At 36.0% G+C, this 15,499-nt stretch overlaps 1 protein-coding gene across 36 annotated transcripts in view; it reads left to right on the top strand.

Annotated features, from left to right (window-relative positions):
• SYNE1 (spectrin repeat containing nuclear envelope protein 1) overlaps positions 1 to 15,499 on the top strand; it is a 290,474-nt gene that overhangs the window by 110,192 nt on the left and 164,783 nt on the right. For all 36 annotated transcript variants that reach the window (XR_015283259.1, XM_086877258.1, XM_086877290.1 and 33 more), the window contains 11 exons: positions 2,781 to 3,008; positions 3,556 to 3,654; positions 5,331 to 5,518; positions 5,622 to 5,745; positions 6,874 to 7,040; positions 8,278 to 8,431; positions 8,708 to 9,336; positions 9,918 to 10,097; positions 11,586 to 11,736; positions 13,246 to 13,404; positions 14,395 to 14,577. Coding sequence is in view for 35 of the 36 variants with exons in the window: in XM_086877258.1 (XP_086733384.1) it covers positions 2,781 to 3,008; positions 3,556 to 3,654; positions 5,331 to 5,518; positions 5,622 to 5,745; positions 6,874 to 7,040; positions 8,278 to 8,431; positions 8,708 to 9,336; positions 9,918 to 10,097; positions 11,586 to 11,736; positions 13,246 to 13,404; positions 14,395 to 14,577 (2,262 nt within the window). In the remaining variant the exon portion in view is untranslated. The remainder of the gene's footprint in view (positions 1 to 2,780; positions 3,009 to 3,555; positions 3,655 to 5,330; positions 5,519 to 5,621; positions 5,746 to 6,873; positions 7,041 to 8,277; positions 8,432 to 8,707; positions 9,337 to 9,917; positions 10,098 to 11,585; positions 11,737 to 13,245; positions 13,405 to 14,394; positions 14,578 to 15,499) is intronic.

The raw sequence follows: 15,499 nt of genomic DNA, 5'->3' as shown, positions 1-15,499 counted from the left end.
TGTAGTTACAGAGTGGTTTAGTTTCAAACTGCTGACTGAGGTGCATATTGTCTCCAAGCATTGCTTTTCAAGGGCTGACTTTGTATCCTTCCACAAATGAAAATGTACCTTCTCTGGAATGGCGTGTTTCTTAGGGTACAGAGTTTTTCAATAGGCAGTGCACTGTTGCCATTTTCTTTTTTCTTTGACCTACTTGTTCTTCAGGAGGTGCACAGGTGTGCAGCTGCTTGCAGACCAGCTTGACACTATTTCCAAAGGATCCTATTAGGCACTTGTTTCATGTGACAGAAACAGTTTATTAACAGATTTTCCTGTTCTTAGTTTGTTCACAACTTTACAAAGACTAAATAAATAAAATCTCTTTACTTCATCAGTGAAGAACAATACAATGCTTGAATTCTTGCTTCATCATCACAGCAATTCAAAAACAGTTTCCTTATGAAATAATGTGTATTCACGTATTCTACTGGCATATATTATAGTGTTGTCTTGCTTTTCAGTAATTAGTGGATGGGATTCCAGTGATTAAGACAGAAAATAAGTGCACTAAATGATGCTAATATTGCATTACAATGTGTTAGTTCTTGTCTGTCTAAATGGAGCCTTATTAAGCCCCGCTAGCCTATTCCAACCAAGTTCCCAGAAAGGTTGTACCTCACTACAGATGCAGATAAGCAGTGATTTTTGCACTGCATTGAAAGTTTCTGAAAATTCCATCATAATTCTTATACATTTAAACACTGTGGTCAGCATATGATGTTTATGAACACCTGAGTGCACAGACATAAAACATAAAATCCTCCTCATAAGGCATAGGGTACAGCATTGTACCTCAGGTGAACTGATGAGCTTTATGAGCTGTGATATGTGAAACACATCATCTCACCTCCAATGCATGGACATAGCTGGAGATCTGCTTCAGCAGCATTGCTTTGTGCCTGATTTTGAAGAATTTCTGTTTCGTTGTAAGTTTCCTGATAAGCTACCTTGTGTCACAACACTAATCAGCATACTTAGCACATAATTTCTACTACACCACATTAGTAAGGAACATTTCAACATAGGGCAAATGACAAAAATATAGTGTGCTTCTTGATACCTTTGGCTGACCAGATAAAAAGCCTGATGTCAGCTGAATGTAATTATCCTGCGTGGTGGTGGTGGTGGTGGTGATATTCTACTTTTGGTGACGCTGATTGCAAAGCCCCAGTGACTTCAGCAGAGCCAGATTTTCACCTACACATTTCTCTGAAATTCCTGGTGGAACAAAATGACAGTTATCACAAGTAGTTACCATTGGTGGCAGACTCAGTGCGAGTTTGAAAGCCTCAATTATCCACCTTCTTTTATGTAACTGAGTGAATTTAACAGAATAGCGTAGGAGTGAGAAAGCACTGCCTCATTTGTATCTGCTGCATTGTTAGATAATTTCAGCTTCAGGGCTGCAAATCCAGTATTTTTCCTCAGCAACATATTCTCATGCAAAAAAAAAAAAAGATATTTTATAATCCAAATTAATTCAGAATATATTGCATAAAGAGAAACTATAAATTCTTACAGCACCACTTTTTTTTTTTTTTTTTCTGACAGTCGCCCTGCTAATTTTTGACTGAATGTTGCAGTAAGCCACTCCTGAGCTTTATAATGGCTTTAGAAGGAAGAGATTTTTATTACAATTATATTAGAAGCCGGGCACTACCTATGTTTTGAGAGTGCATTTTCAAGAAAGTTTTTGGTTGTTTTCATGTACATATGTATCTTTAAAGTTTTTCTATCTGAAAATGCTATTGCCTTTTTCAATTTCAAAGAACTCACTTGGAACTTTCAAATCTCTTCCAATGGGTGGCTTCTATTGCTTTTGAGAACTCTGTGGACATGATACATCAGCAGTAATTTTAAAAAAAGCCTGTTGTGGGAAAAAAGTTCATTCCAAGTTCATTGGTGCCAACTGAATAAATAGCCACTAAATGAGAAACACTATAAGTTTCTTTTTTGGATGATGTAGCTGCCAAGTTTGCCTCTAATTTGTAATAAGACAAATGCAAAATAATAGGAGACAGTTGCTGAAATGTAAAGCCGCTGCAAGTTTGTCTTTATGCATTTACTAATTGAGGTACAGGGCAGATAAAAATTTGCCAAAAACCATTATCACCCTTGTTTCATGGTTTCCTATTTCCACTGTAATGTGGTTCTTTATTTAATCTTCTGCCTAAGGGCACACTCATGATCTAATTTAATTTATCCATTATTATACCTTTTAAATTAGAAAATTAAAACAATCTCTACTGTTTTCTAGTCATGGCATGTTTTATTTGGTAAGTGCTTGAAAACGTATTAAACGCAACTAACCAACTGTTAGAGTTTAGTTCCTTGACAGTAATTTTTCAGTGACACAGTCATGTTTTTCCATCTGTTTATTTTTAATCTTGAAGAGAATTGTGTACTACCTTCCTGTGACATAAGAGATGCTAAAATATGAGCCATCTTGTCTGCTTGAAAATATGCACCTCAGCCAATTCTAATTGCTCTTCATACACACTGGTTCTAGGGCAGTCAGTATTTAAAACCTTTTCCAGTGATAGTTTCAAAAAGAAAAGTGGTATTTACAGGTCATATTAAAGACTATGGTAACTAGTTATTTTAAGTGGTCAATGAACTCTCCTCTCACGTAATTTTTTGATGAAGGACGTTGGTAGCACAGAATAAAAAAAGGAGTTGGATTTTTTTAAAAATAATTATAAACTTATTTTCAATCTTTTTACTACTGCTTTACATTTTAGGTTATTAATAAAGAGATAGAAGGTAAAATAAATGGAATCTCAAATCTAGAAGAAGAAGCCAAGTCTTTTTCCCAGTTTGTTACCTCTGGAGAACGTGCACATATAAAAGCCAAACTGACTCAGGTCAAAAGGTATTGGGAAGAACTAAGAGATCATGCACAGAGACTGGAAGGAACAATCACAGGGAATGCATCAGCACAGCAGAAATATGAAGAAAGTCTTAAACAGGTAGACTATGAAAAATTTAATGGATTGTTTGCAGCAATTTATAGAATTATTCTATATTTTTCTAAAATTGACTATAAAATGCACATTATAAAAGAATGGACTAAAATAAATAAGTGTATTTGTGAGGGAATTGCGAGACCTAGATACATAAATTTGTGCTTTAAATTACCTAAAAGGCAGTTTCAGAAGACAGTAATATATACACGTTCAAAAAAATTATGTTGTCTTCTAGAAAGTCTATGTTATTCTCCTGGATATTGCACAGTTGAGCCATATCCATACTTCTTATAAACACTTTTAACTTCATTCTTTGGTTGATAGAAGGTTGTAAAGAAAATAATTTAAATATTATTATTGCTCCAGCTGGGAGGAATTGAGCACTGTTAGCATCTTTTAACTTCAAAAGGCACTCAGCACTACAAGGTTTAGGATATAAAATTCTCTTAGCAGCAAACATGTAAAAGATGTTATTTAAAGAATCATTTATGTAATTCCTGCTGGTTTTAGCTTCTGGTTTGCCTTTTTTTTTTTTTTTTTTTTCATATAGGTGCAGCAGTCAGTGTCTGAATTTGAAGCCAAGCTTGCTGAGCCTCTCACATCGTGCTCTTCGGCAGCAGCAACATACGCAGCCCTTCAGGACTGCACGGTGAGCGTGTGGCCAGCTGTTCCTGGCACTGACCCCAGGGACACGGTGTCACACTCACCCCCTTCCAGGAATGCCCCAGAGCAGGGGCTGCCCCCTGCCACACAGCTCAGGGCGAAGGCAGAAGCAGGCAAGGGCTGCCTGTCTGTGTGAGCAGCTTCAGGGAAGGCTTAAGTACTTCCTCAATTATTTCTTGTCACCATTTCAGACAAGATTGGAAAGAAAGCCTGAAAATACAACTTAATCCTTCAAGTTATTGGTTTTGACTTTATGCTTCTAAAACATTATGAAAAACAAGAGACAAGAAACAAGTCTTTTACATATTTTTCTTCTAAGGTTTTCATGAAACTTGGATTTTGGTATAGGTAACCCTGTGATGAAAGAAAATATGTCCTTGGAAGTAATTTTTCTTGGGCAGTGAAGAGACTGGACAGAGTTGCAACTTAGAAATTTTTATCTGTAATTCTAGGAATCCATGGGTATTTGGATATTTGGTTCAGACCATTACAAAGGGAAAACAAATACTGGATTGGTATTCAAACTACAAATAATCCAATCTCAGGGAATTTGGTGTAGTATTTTTGTTTGTAAGTTCTGATATGTTTTTTCAACTATAATCATTGCTTTTCTTTCTAAGAAAATATTACAAAAAATTTAGTCATCTTGTTCTTGCAGTAAAATGCATATAATGTCTTCTGGATTTAGTAACTGATAACTGCTTGTAAAGGCTGTTTTCAAGGGGGACCTTGTCTGCTTCAAAAAAGCTTGATGCTAGTTGAGGAAAAGTATTTTGCATATGGGGGATTTATTCAGGCAGCATTTGCAATCACCATTTTTATTGACTTTTAAACATTATGAATATGCTGAGTATGCTGTTATAAGGTCTTGTTCTCTTTAGGGAATCATGATGATTAAGTATCTTGATGATTAAGTATCAGCAGCTTGTTCCTGTATAATTCACATTTTGTCCTTTATATGATTTCTTGTAATTATAACAATTAACTATTGTTGTTACTATTGCACAGCTGTGAGTTGGAACTTTTGTGATCTTAAATCTGTTTCATTTTGTGCTTTTCTAACTCACTGTGCTACATCTCAGTCATTTTCATATGGACAAGTCTCCCAGCTTTCTAGAAACAGCAACACTGGAAAATGTAGTTAACATTAGATGTCACTTCTATGAAAAGACCCTTTAGGTAATGCTGATGGAAATTCCAAATAGCTCTTCCCTACTTCTCCCATGTCAGGACATTGGTCGCAAGTCCAGCAGCCCTCACCTCTTGGAGTGAGGTTTTGAGTTTACTCTGTATAAATTAGAGCAACTCTTAGACAGACATGAGGGAATTTCAAGCTTCTTCCTGAATTTGGAAATTTGTCCTACATGGATGATGCTGTGTTGTATGCCCATGCAGGAGATCTGACTCTTTTTGCAAAGACTTTCCCTTTAGCACTGTTCCTAGGGAAGTCTTTTGCCACTACAATCTAGTTCATTGGTATGCTGGGGACACAGGTACCTAGGGTGGACCTGAGCAGTATCTAAGCTATGAAGTGACTTCATGATCTGGTGGATGTAGCATTGCTTCAAACTTATGATTAGAACTAGAGAACTTTTCCCACCATTGCTACCATAATTCTGTTGTTTATGTGTGTGACTTTTTTTTTTTTTGCATGTTCACTAGGACCTTTGTCATACTGTGGAAAAACTGAGCAACCCTCTGGCCTCTCTCTCAGCCGGTGTCCGAAAGGTGTCCAACAAAGAAAAAGCTGCTCAAGAGGTCACAGCATTACAGCAGAAATATGAAAAAGTGCTGGAAAGTGCTAAGGAGAAGCAGAGCTTATTAGAGAATCTTCTTTCTCAGTGGCAGAAGTGAGTAAACTCTCACATCTGTTGTGATGGACACAGTGACTTTGTTGGTCAGTGTGTAAGGCTGAGAGGATGACTTGGTAACTCCAGGTTGTGATTTTTCTAGGCAGGAGAAGGAGCTGTCTGCCTTCCTGGCCTGGTTGGAGGGGTGTGAAGCTACAGGCAGGCCCTCAGAGCAGTATGTTTCTGCTGACAGAATTAAGCTGGAAGGTGAACTGCAGGCACTGCAGGTATGTTTCAACTGAAATACTGTCCTCCTGCATTTTCTGGTGTACTTATGTGTCTTTTAAAGGAAGGAATTACTCAATTCTAATCTGACAAGTCAATTGATTTGGGGCTTTGCAAATCTCCTAGGAGGTATTACATCATCACTTGCTATTTCTCAATGACTTTACTATTACTTTTAACTATAATATGCCAGCTAAAGAAAAAAAAAGGAGCCTTGGTATATCCTACTATCTCTCAAGGAAGGACATTGTCAGAAGATCCTTTCTCTAGAGAAATTCATTTATTAGGCAATACTTCTTTTCTTTTGTTTTTGCATGTGAGAAAAGGCTCTTAGACTGAAAAATGCTCGAAGGTTTTGAAATCACAATGGATGTCTGATTTCTGATTTTTTTTTTCAAACACAAGACTTTCATCCTCTTCATTATGCCTTCCCTTTGAATTTTTGCCATTTGTTTTTAGATTGGTATGAAGCAGTTGGTTAAATGTAGCATCTTTTATACCTTCCTTGAAGCCAAGTAGTCCAAGTTGTCAGTTTTAAATATTACTGAAGAAAAGGAAAATTAATTGAGGGGTTGGGTTTTTTTTTTGTTGTTGTTGAGGGGTTTGTGGTTTTTTGGGGGGATTAGTTTGCTGTTTTGGTTGCTTGTTATTGGGGTTTTTTTTGTTTGTTTTCGGGTTTTTTTGGGGGGGGGTTGAATTTCTGGTTTTTGGTGGTGGTGGTTTAGGGGGTTTTATTGTTTGGTTTTTGTTTTTGTTTCTGCTTTGTTTGGACCAGTTTGCAACATTTCCTCACAATTCTCTTGCTGCACACAAAATCTGTTGCAAAACTTGCTGTCAATTTTAACCACTGCCATCATACAGTAGAGCTGTATGGGAAAGTCACACTTTGTCCTAAAGGAGAGAAAAAGACCAACTTTGATGAATCCCTACTGAATTTAGCTGTCTGAGAGGTGTTGAGTACCTGCTTGTCCCAATAGGCCTCAATTCCTCCAAGGATTTGACTCTGCTCACTTACTTTACTCAAAGTACTGTACTGGAAATCTGCAGCTGTTTTTTCATTAGTTTTTGTTACATTGCATAATATGGTGCCATGCTTAATCTAAAAGTTTTTCATTCCATTGTTATCCCAGGATTTGCGAGCAGATATTGAGTCCCATACTTCAGTCTATGAGAGCCTTTTACAGTTAAATGAGTCGTTATTTCCAACAGCTTCAGAGCATTGTGTGAAAACAATAAAAGAAAAATTTGAAGAGCTGGATGAAAGATGGAAAGCTTTACCACAAATTGTTGATAAAAGGTTTGTGCTTCAGAATGTTTTTCACATGTTAAAGTAACCAATATCCAGATGAGGAAGCCCAATCCCAAACTGTATTTTTTAAAATATCACCATTAAGAAGACAAAGGTTTTAGATCAGTACCAATCCCTGAACTCCCAGGAATGGGGGATGGAAAATCCCACACATTTCTGATGCTTTCTTTTTATATGCATCCCTGTATTTTTTTGGTAGAAGAGTCTGTTTGAAGGAGTGTGGGGCAGGAAATGAAGGCAATGCTGCATTTCCTCAGTTACAATTTCCCAAGTAAATTTCAAAATCTCTAATGATCTGTTCTTGATTGTTTCAGTTATATGCTTTATCTTGTGCAAAGACACTCTATGGTATTTTTAAACTCACTTTGAAATTCTAATTTGCCATAAATACTATAAATGCTCAGTTGTTAGGCTGCTGGCTCATGTTAAGCTCAGAAAAACTGTCTCTTTTTTCTCCTCTTTCAAACTGTATGTTACCATGTATTTAGATTTCAATTCTTTCCATGATGAACATACATATTTTACTATTTTGTAATGTAGCTTAAATAATAGATCTTGACCGATGTTGCAGTTTTCTAGGTTTGTCAATATACTTGTTTTACAATATAATGATTTTCTACATGTTGAAAACTAGGTAGAGAAATTTCTAAAGGAAATGGGAAGGTAAATGACAAGGTTTTTTCTAAGGTCAAGGTTTAGACTTGGTACTTAGGTACTTAGTTCTGCTGAGTACTCCTTTGGACACATTATTCTTTTGAATTGCATTCCTCTGGTCAGGCTTTACCCTTGCTTACTTCAGTGGAAGTTAAACATGAAATTCCTCACCCCCGGCCTAAATTCATGAGACACTTACCATGATTCAGTGTTTCAGATGATAGGCAATAATTACTATGACTGAAAATCAAAGTTTAGCTTCCCTCAGTAGCATTGTTTTTGCTGGGATTACACCCATAAAGAAAATTTGAAGAACATACCTTGGTTTTTTGGGGTACCTCTAACAGTTGATATAAATAAAAGAGTAGAAACAGGAAAGATCTAAAGGTGTTTTCAAATGTTATGTTATTCCCCAGAAATAAAAAAATCAATATGGCAAACTAAAGTAATATTTCCTACTTTCCTTGCATCTGGCATTGATTTTAATGCTGGCCAGTCAGCTGTGGGTTTGATTATGGGAAGTGATTAAATTGCATCAAGTGCTTTCATATTTACATCTGACATTCTATAGGATCAACTTCCTTCAATCACTTGTTGCTGAGCATGGGCAGTTTGATGAGCTTCTGCTCAGGTTTTCAGACTGGATTAAGCAATTTCTTGCTGAACTACAAGCCACTTCAGAGATAAACACAGCTGATCAACAACTAGCTGCATCTCACAATAAGGTAAACTTTTAGATGTAAATATTAAAGACGGAGAAATTGTACAGTGCATTTAGCTAAATACTATCTAGAACTAGCAAGTAATTTATTTGTTTGAAGACCAATATGTTGTTGCAGTCACATACAGACTTCTGTTGAGAATTATAAAGAAAATTTTAACATTGAACTATTCCACTAAAAACCCCTCAGTAGTACTTGTTTCGCTCATAAATTTAGTATTAAAATGTTTCCTCAGTTGTTATTTGAAGAAGAAAGCCCTATTTTCTTTCTTTCCCATAGAACCACTCAATGGAAGTTGAAAGTAAGAAACAGGAGTTACAATGCCTGAAGGAGCATGTAGAGAAATTGGGTTCTTTCAGCAGCCCAGAGGACCAGCAGACATTGCAGGGAAAGACTGAAGATTGCTTTCAGATCTTTCAGGAGGCATGTCAAATAACTAGCCAAAGACAGGATGCCCTGGATCAGTTGCAAGTATTCCTGGAGCTCCACAGTGCTGCATCAGGAGTGCTCCACCAGCTGAGGCAGACAGTGGAGAAAACAGGAAATATGGATAAAGCTAAGTCTGAATTACTGGAGAAGGAACTCAGTGGTGTCATTAATGATCTCAACAAGTTGGAATCTGATGCTGTCAGTTTGGATGGTTCCCTTACTAAGGCTCAGTATCATCTGAAGCACAGCATTTCTGGGCACAGGACCTCCTGCAGGGCTATGGTGGATAACCTGGGTGTGGAACTGGAGGCAGTTCAAAATCTGCTGGGAACCAAACAAAGTGAGGCAGAAGCTCTTGGAGCCTTGCAAAGGTCTTTCATGGAGCGTAAAGAGCAGTTACTGAAGAGCATTGAGGATACTGAGGAAAAGGCTGACAAGGAGGGCCTGAAGGAGACAACGCTACAAGCCCTCCAGCAAAGGTAAAATCATTGTCACTTTCACACTTGATTGCAATCTCTAGACCTTTTATGCTTCACTTGAGGCATGTGTGCATTTTCTGCCCAGGTACTTTACTTCTTGCCAAGCGTATGTATCTACTTAATTAAATTTTGTAAGCAGACTACTAGGATGCACAAAACACTAAGCAAGTCCTGCTAATCTTTTATATTGAAAGAGTAGTCATGAAAGTCTAATTCTCAAAAATATATTTTGCCCAAATGAATCTAATATCCAAGCAGCTACTAGAAATCCCATATAACATAACTATCTCTACCTTGCAGAACTGAAGATTGTACATGGGATGATGGAATTAAAAACACTTACTGTAATAAAGTATTAATCTGAATATCTGAGTATATTTCCAGGTGACTGTTTGAGGGGGAGGTATATACATATCTATATGATTTTATAGCAGTATTGTATCAGAAAAATCACATTCTGAGCCCAGTTTAGTGGGAAAAAGAAAAAACAACCAACCAAATTTCTATATTGTAGGAAATGTTAGGGGGGAAAAAAATAAAGCAAAGTTGAGTAAACTTGAAACTAGTCTTTTAACTTGCAGATTGAGGATCTTTAACCAGATAGATGAAGAATTGAATTCTCACCAGCATGAACTCCAGTGGCTCATGGACAAAGCAAAACAAATAGCTCAAAAAGATATCACACTTGCTCCTGAGATTGACAAAGAGATAAATCGCTTAGAATCTCTGTGGAAGGACACCAAGAAAGCTATACGTGAAAAGTAAGTAGATTTTTAGCTTAAGCTAAGAAAGGAAAAGATGGAGAAAGAAACACAGTTATTACATGTAATATTTTCTTGCTGTATTAGTTACAGTGAAAAGCAGGGCTTGTAGGTTAAATAGTTAGTAGAAGATGAGAACACATAGTTAACATGTATTTGAGTATGAGTATTTGTACCAGTTGTACTTAGACTATAAATAAAGCCACAGATAGGTCCTCAGTACAGTATGACAGATATATATTTTATTACCTACATCCTATATTGCATGTTATTATTTTCTGAAAGATAAGAATTCTCCACTGAATTTTCACAGTCACTCTAGCTGGCACATATTCTCCTTATTTATTTACATAAATTTTCATTCTTTATTGGCTATGTGTTTCTGACAGTTCTATATTCAGTGGTCCTAAATAATTTTTAAATTTAAGTATTTCTGTCTGCCTATAGAAACAGGTTTATAATAACCATTAGTATGTAATCAGTTACACTGTTTGTATATGACACATGATCAGATGATTGGTTTTGTCAATGAAAGTTGATTACTAAAGAAGCTAAAGAAACTACAGGAAGTTTTATCATACCCTTTTCTTTATCTTAACTAGCACACAATCATCTTTAAAGAAAACTAGCAGTGTTTTCTCTATTATATAGACACAGTTTTAGACCCTCCTGAACCCACTTATTTTGGAGAGTTCTTTGGAGCATTCAGAGAAGAAACAGCTCCTAAAACAGTTGCTCCTCTTTTTTGACAATATCATGTTTCCCAAAATCCTTTCATTGAAAAACAATGCTTTACAAATAAACTTTGCATATATCCAAAATACCAGTTTTGCTTCTCTCTCTTCAGTATAAACACCAGGAATGGATTGAATAGAGATTTTTCCACTGTCCATTGCCTTAGCATAAATAAGCTCTCCTAGAGAGAGGGTGGGGAAAAAAAATTAGGCTTGCTTTTAGTAGAGGGCTAATTTATTCTCAGTAGAAGGGAGGTAAGTTGAATATAACATTTTAGTCCCAAAAGCATGCATCTGACTAATAATTAGAGGACAAAACAGACGGACCTAAGTATGCATTGCTTTAGTCTTTATTTCTGATTCTTTTTATCCAGAAAACATTCCATGTTAAAAAACCAAGATTCTTTTTTAAAAATGAAGTGTGAGTGGCACAATCATTACAATGTGGTTTTCAGTCAAAAAGATGCTAAACTTAGGAACTGAGAAGCTTGAATTCCAGTTTCAGTCTTTCTTTTGCTGAAGTCAGTTGCTTTAGTATTTGATATATTTGAGATGGCAATTCACATTCATGTCTCTTCAGTAAGATGTTTTGTGATGGATCAACAGTGATCTGTAAACCCAAAATATTAATATTTCTTTGGCTGCAATGTTTAGCACTGCATCCTGGTTTTCCCATGATGAATTGCTATGTCATGTTCTCTATCCTTCAGAAACATGACAGCAAGTGGTGCTAACACAGTTTTTCATATTACAGAAAGGAGCAGTCCTGTGTTCTGATCGATCTGATGAAGGAATATCAGAGCTTGAAGTCAACAGTAATGAAAGTCATAGACAGTGCTAACAGTGCTTCTGTGACCAAATCCATATGGAAGGATCATGAAGATGTCAGGCGGACATTATCAAAGGTAGTGACACATGTTTTCCTTTGAGGAGTTTGAATGAGTTGGTTTTTTTTATTAAATGGACTTTTTTGTTTTAAAGATGCCCTTGAACTCTGTTTAAAGCTCCTTGAATTTACTGTCAAATCTTGTCACACTGACATTCAGAGTTTTAATTGTACTGATTTTGATGAGGAAAGAATATAGCCCTTTTTTGCATCTTGGTGAGATCTATCAATCTGTTGTTAATGGAAATGAATGTTCTTAATACATGGAAAGCATAAGTGGAAAATAGTAGAAAGCTCTTTATATGAAATACATCGAGAATATATTCCTATCATAGTGTGAAAGGATAGTTCTAGTCAACATACTTCAATATTTTTCTATATTGGGTAAATTTTGGAATAGATAAAAGGCCACAAAGGAACATGAATTGCACACATTTCTGATGTGTGCAATTTTTATATCTGTCTCTTTCCCTAAGAGGACTTCTGTCATGGTGTGTAATGATACCAGCCATTGAGCAGAGATAAGGTATTTGGATCCCTACATTGTATTAATTTCACTGTATTGTATTTCAAAAATACTAAATTCTGATGTCCCTCAGCCTGCCAGGATAAACAGTTCTGAGTTAAATTCTTTCTATTCCTTTGGAGGGTAATTTAATTTGGAAACCTATTGAGCTCTTGATTCAATATCTTTTAGTCAGATCTGTATAAACCTTAATCTAAACTGTACATATTTATGGCCTCTTTCTGATAGACATCTTAAAAGAACAAAAAGCCAGAACAGAGCTCACCAGTCCAAAAAAGAGCTTCATGTAACTTCCACATCATTCCTTTGAGACTTGGGCTGAAGAGAATTCCCTGCTGCAGCAGCGGCCACATCTAGGCCTGAAGAAGTTTGAGTGCAAAAATTGCTTTGGCCATACAGCATACAGATTATTGTTAATACTGCTCTCTAGTACTTGCTGTAGAAAAAAGCAAAAGATTCTTACTGTGATCCATTCTCAGCATCTTACCTTTTCAATGAAAATATCATAAAGATTTCCCTATGCCTAGCCTTCCAAACCTGCTAGCCCTGAAGATTTTGTCTAGTTCCTTCCAGAACACATCTATACTTATGTTTTCCACAATGTCTGGAAGTAGTGATGGGGTTTTCAATTCTAAATTTTGTTTACAGCACCTCTGTTTACCTTGCTATAACTCCTGAAGAAATTATTCAATGATGAAGAATGGAAAGGCGAATAAAAAAAAATGAAATTTACTTAAGTCCAGAAAACATCTGGTTACCAAGTGGAAGAAATTCAAAATGTGTTACTGCCACTTGTGTGCTTTATGTAGAAGAACAATCATCCTATATGATTATGCCTCATAAGAAAACCATGTCAGTTGCTTTGTATTTTGTGGATTAGTAAATATTAGATATGAGAATTAACAAATTTATAACATGGGGCCAGGGATGGGTACCTGGAGAACTGGATTTTTATTTCTTTCTTTAAGGTTCCATTAAACAAGCAAATATTTATGTCCACAGCATGAAGCTGCCAAGAATGATCTGAGTGATAAACAAAAAGACCTGGATACTTTCACTAATAAAGGAAAACATTTGTTAGCGGAACTGAAAAGAGTGCAGAACTGTGACTCCACTGCGCTGAAAACAGATATTAATTCCATGGTGGACAAATGGCTAGATGTAAGAATCTGGTGTTTATATGCCAAATACAGTTTTTAAGTTTAGATAAGCTTATAATATTTCCATTTTCTTAGGATCTAAGAGTACAATTGTTTAGTGAAATTTACTTTGAATTATAACTCAAAGTCTTAGAGGGATTTGGCATCCACTGTATGCATGAAGTTGTGACATTAATTTGGTAGATTTTATATGATTTGATATGATTTGGTAGATTTTAAAGCAGTGTATGAATGCTACTACTGTAAGTTTGCTGACTGCACAGTTCCAAGCATGAATTGGGGTTGGATTCACACCTAATGCATACCAGCAATACTTTATTGAAACAAATTAGACTAATAAGTTTTTACTAATAAGTAAATTACATTAAGCTAAACCACAAAAGATATCCATATGTTGAAAAAGACATCATTATAGGAGAGAAACACAACATAAAAGCTAGTTACAGAATCATGGATTGGTTTGGGTTGGAAGGGATCTTAAAGATCTGGTTCCAATCCCCTGCCCCCAGGGCAAGGGCATCTTTAACTAGACCAGGTTGCTCAAAGCCCCATTCACCCTGGCATTCAACATTTCCACGGATGAATCTACAGTGTCTCTGGACAATCAGTTCCAGTGTCTCACCACCCTCACAGTAAATAATTTCTACCTAATATTTTACATTTTCACATTTATACTGCTTTAGTAGCAAATTTGTACATTACAATAAGAAGGATAAATGTAGTTTTTTTGAAAAATAAGTTTTATTTGAACATAAAACTTTTTCACAGTAAAAAAAATATGCAGATATTTGGAAAGAGACACCTAAGATTTGCGTTCGTTTTATGATCTGGGTAACTAAATTGAAATTAGAATTCAGAACTAAACCCAAGAAAATTATTTTACCCAGGTTTACTAATTATTTTCGATGCACTTGTCTTATAACTGTCTGCAAAATAGAGAAGTCTAAAATTAATTTGTGAATGGTATTGATATATTCCTCTTCCCTAAAAGGTGTCTGAAAGAATTGATGATAACATCGACCGACTGAGTGTAAGCGTGTCTCTGTGGGATGACATCCTGAAAACTGGAGATGAACTGGATGGATGGTGTAATAAGTGCATTTCTCAACTGAATGAAGGCATCCAGAACTTCAGTAACAGTCAAAGAATGGAGGTCCTCCTGAAAGATTTCCAGGTTCTTACCCACAAATCATTGATAAAAATGTTGTGGATCAAAATGTCAAGAGATGTCCAGCGCAGAGGGAAGGCTGAGATCTTGTAGACCTCTGTGTCCTCTGTTGAAGCTGTGGTACCCTATGCCAATAGCTAGCTGAAAGCATTCCTGACCTTTTTATTTGAAGGTGTTAGGTTCTGAAAGAAGCAAGAATTGCACATCTTACTAAATCTAAGCTCCCTAGTTATTTTGACTCTTGAAGTTACATTTGGTTCTAGACTGACTTGTGTTCCAGTAAAAACCAATGGAAATTTTAGACAACTTCAGCTAAAGTTTATCAAAAAAATTAGTTTCTAAAACCTCATCCAGGAGAGTAGGTTCTCCAGACAATAAAAGACATATGCTGGACTGGAATGTAAATTTTTATGTCAAGTTCTGACAATTTCAGTTAGATTATGACTTTTTTTTCCGGATAATGTTAAACTCTTTTAGAAATCTAGCCAATTTTCAGAATGCATCCTGTCTCTATTGGCTTAACATACACATTAGAACAATCAGAGATTAAGCCATATTCTACTTCATTTGGAATTAATTAAGTCCTTAATAAGATGCACAGTGAAGATATTCAGGTATTATGATAGAATATAAACACTGATAAATCAATATTTTGCTCAAGGTTAATCTTTATTGAATGCCATTTGGGGGTGACAATGCCTTATGTAGCAATCTGACCACCTAAATTCTTTGCTGTTAAAACTGGACACCCAAAACACAGGTATATTTGATATGCAGGAGGTCCAAAATAGCAGATGTGATCACTGTGTGTACATTTACAGTCACAGAATGAACAATACCTTTTTTTTATACTTACTTTTGGAAAGGCAAGAGGAAAAGCAGTTCAGTGACAGCAGAGTCCTGCCCTTTCAGCAATCAGAAATAGACG

The sequence above is a fragment of the Cyanistes caeruleus genome, chromosome 2 (assembly GCF_971803275.1).
Source record: "Cyanistes caeruleus chromosome 2, bCyaCae1.hap1.1, whole genome shotgun sequence".
In the NCBI taxonomy this organism is placed as follows: Eukaryota; Metazoa; Chordata; class Aves; order Passeriformes; family Paridae; genus Cyanistes; species Cyanistes caeruleus.
The sequence above is the reverse complement of the archived record's forward strand: the minus strand, read 5'-3'. Positions and strand labels throughout refer to the sequence as shown.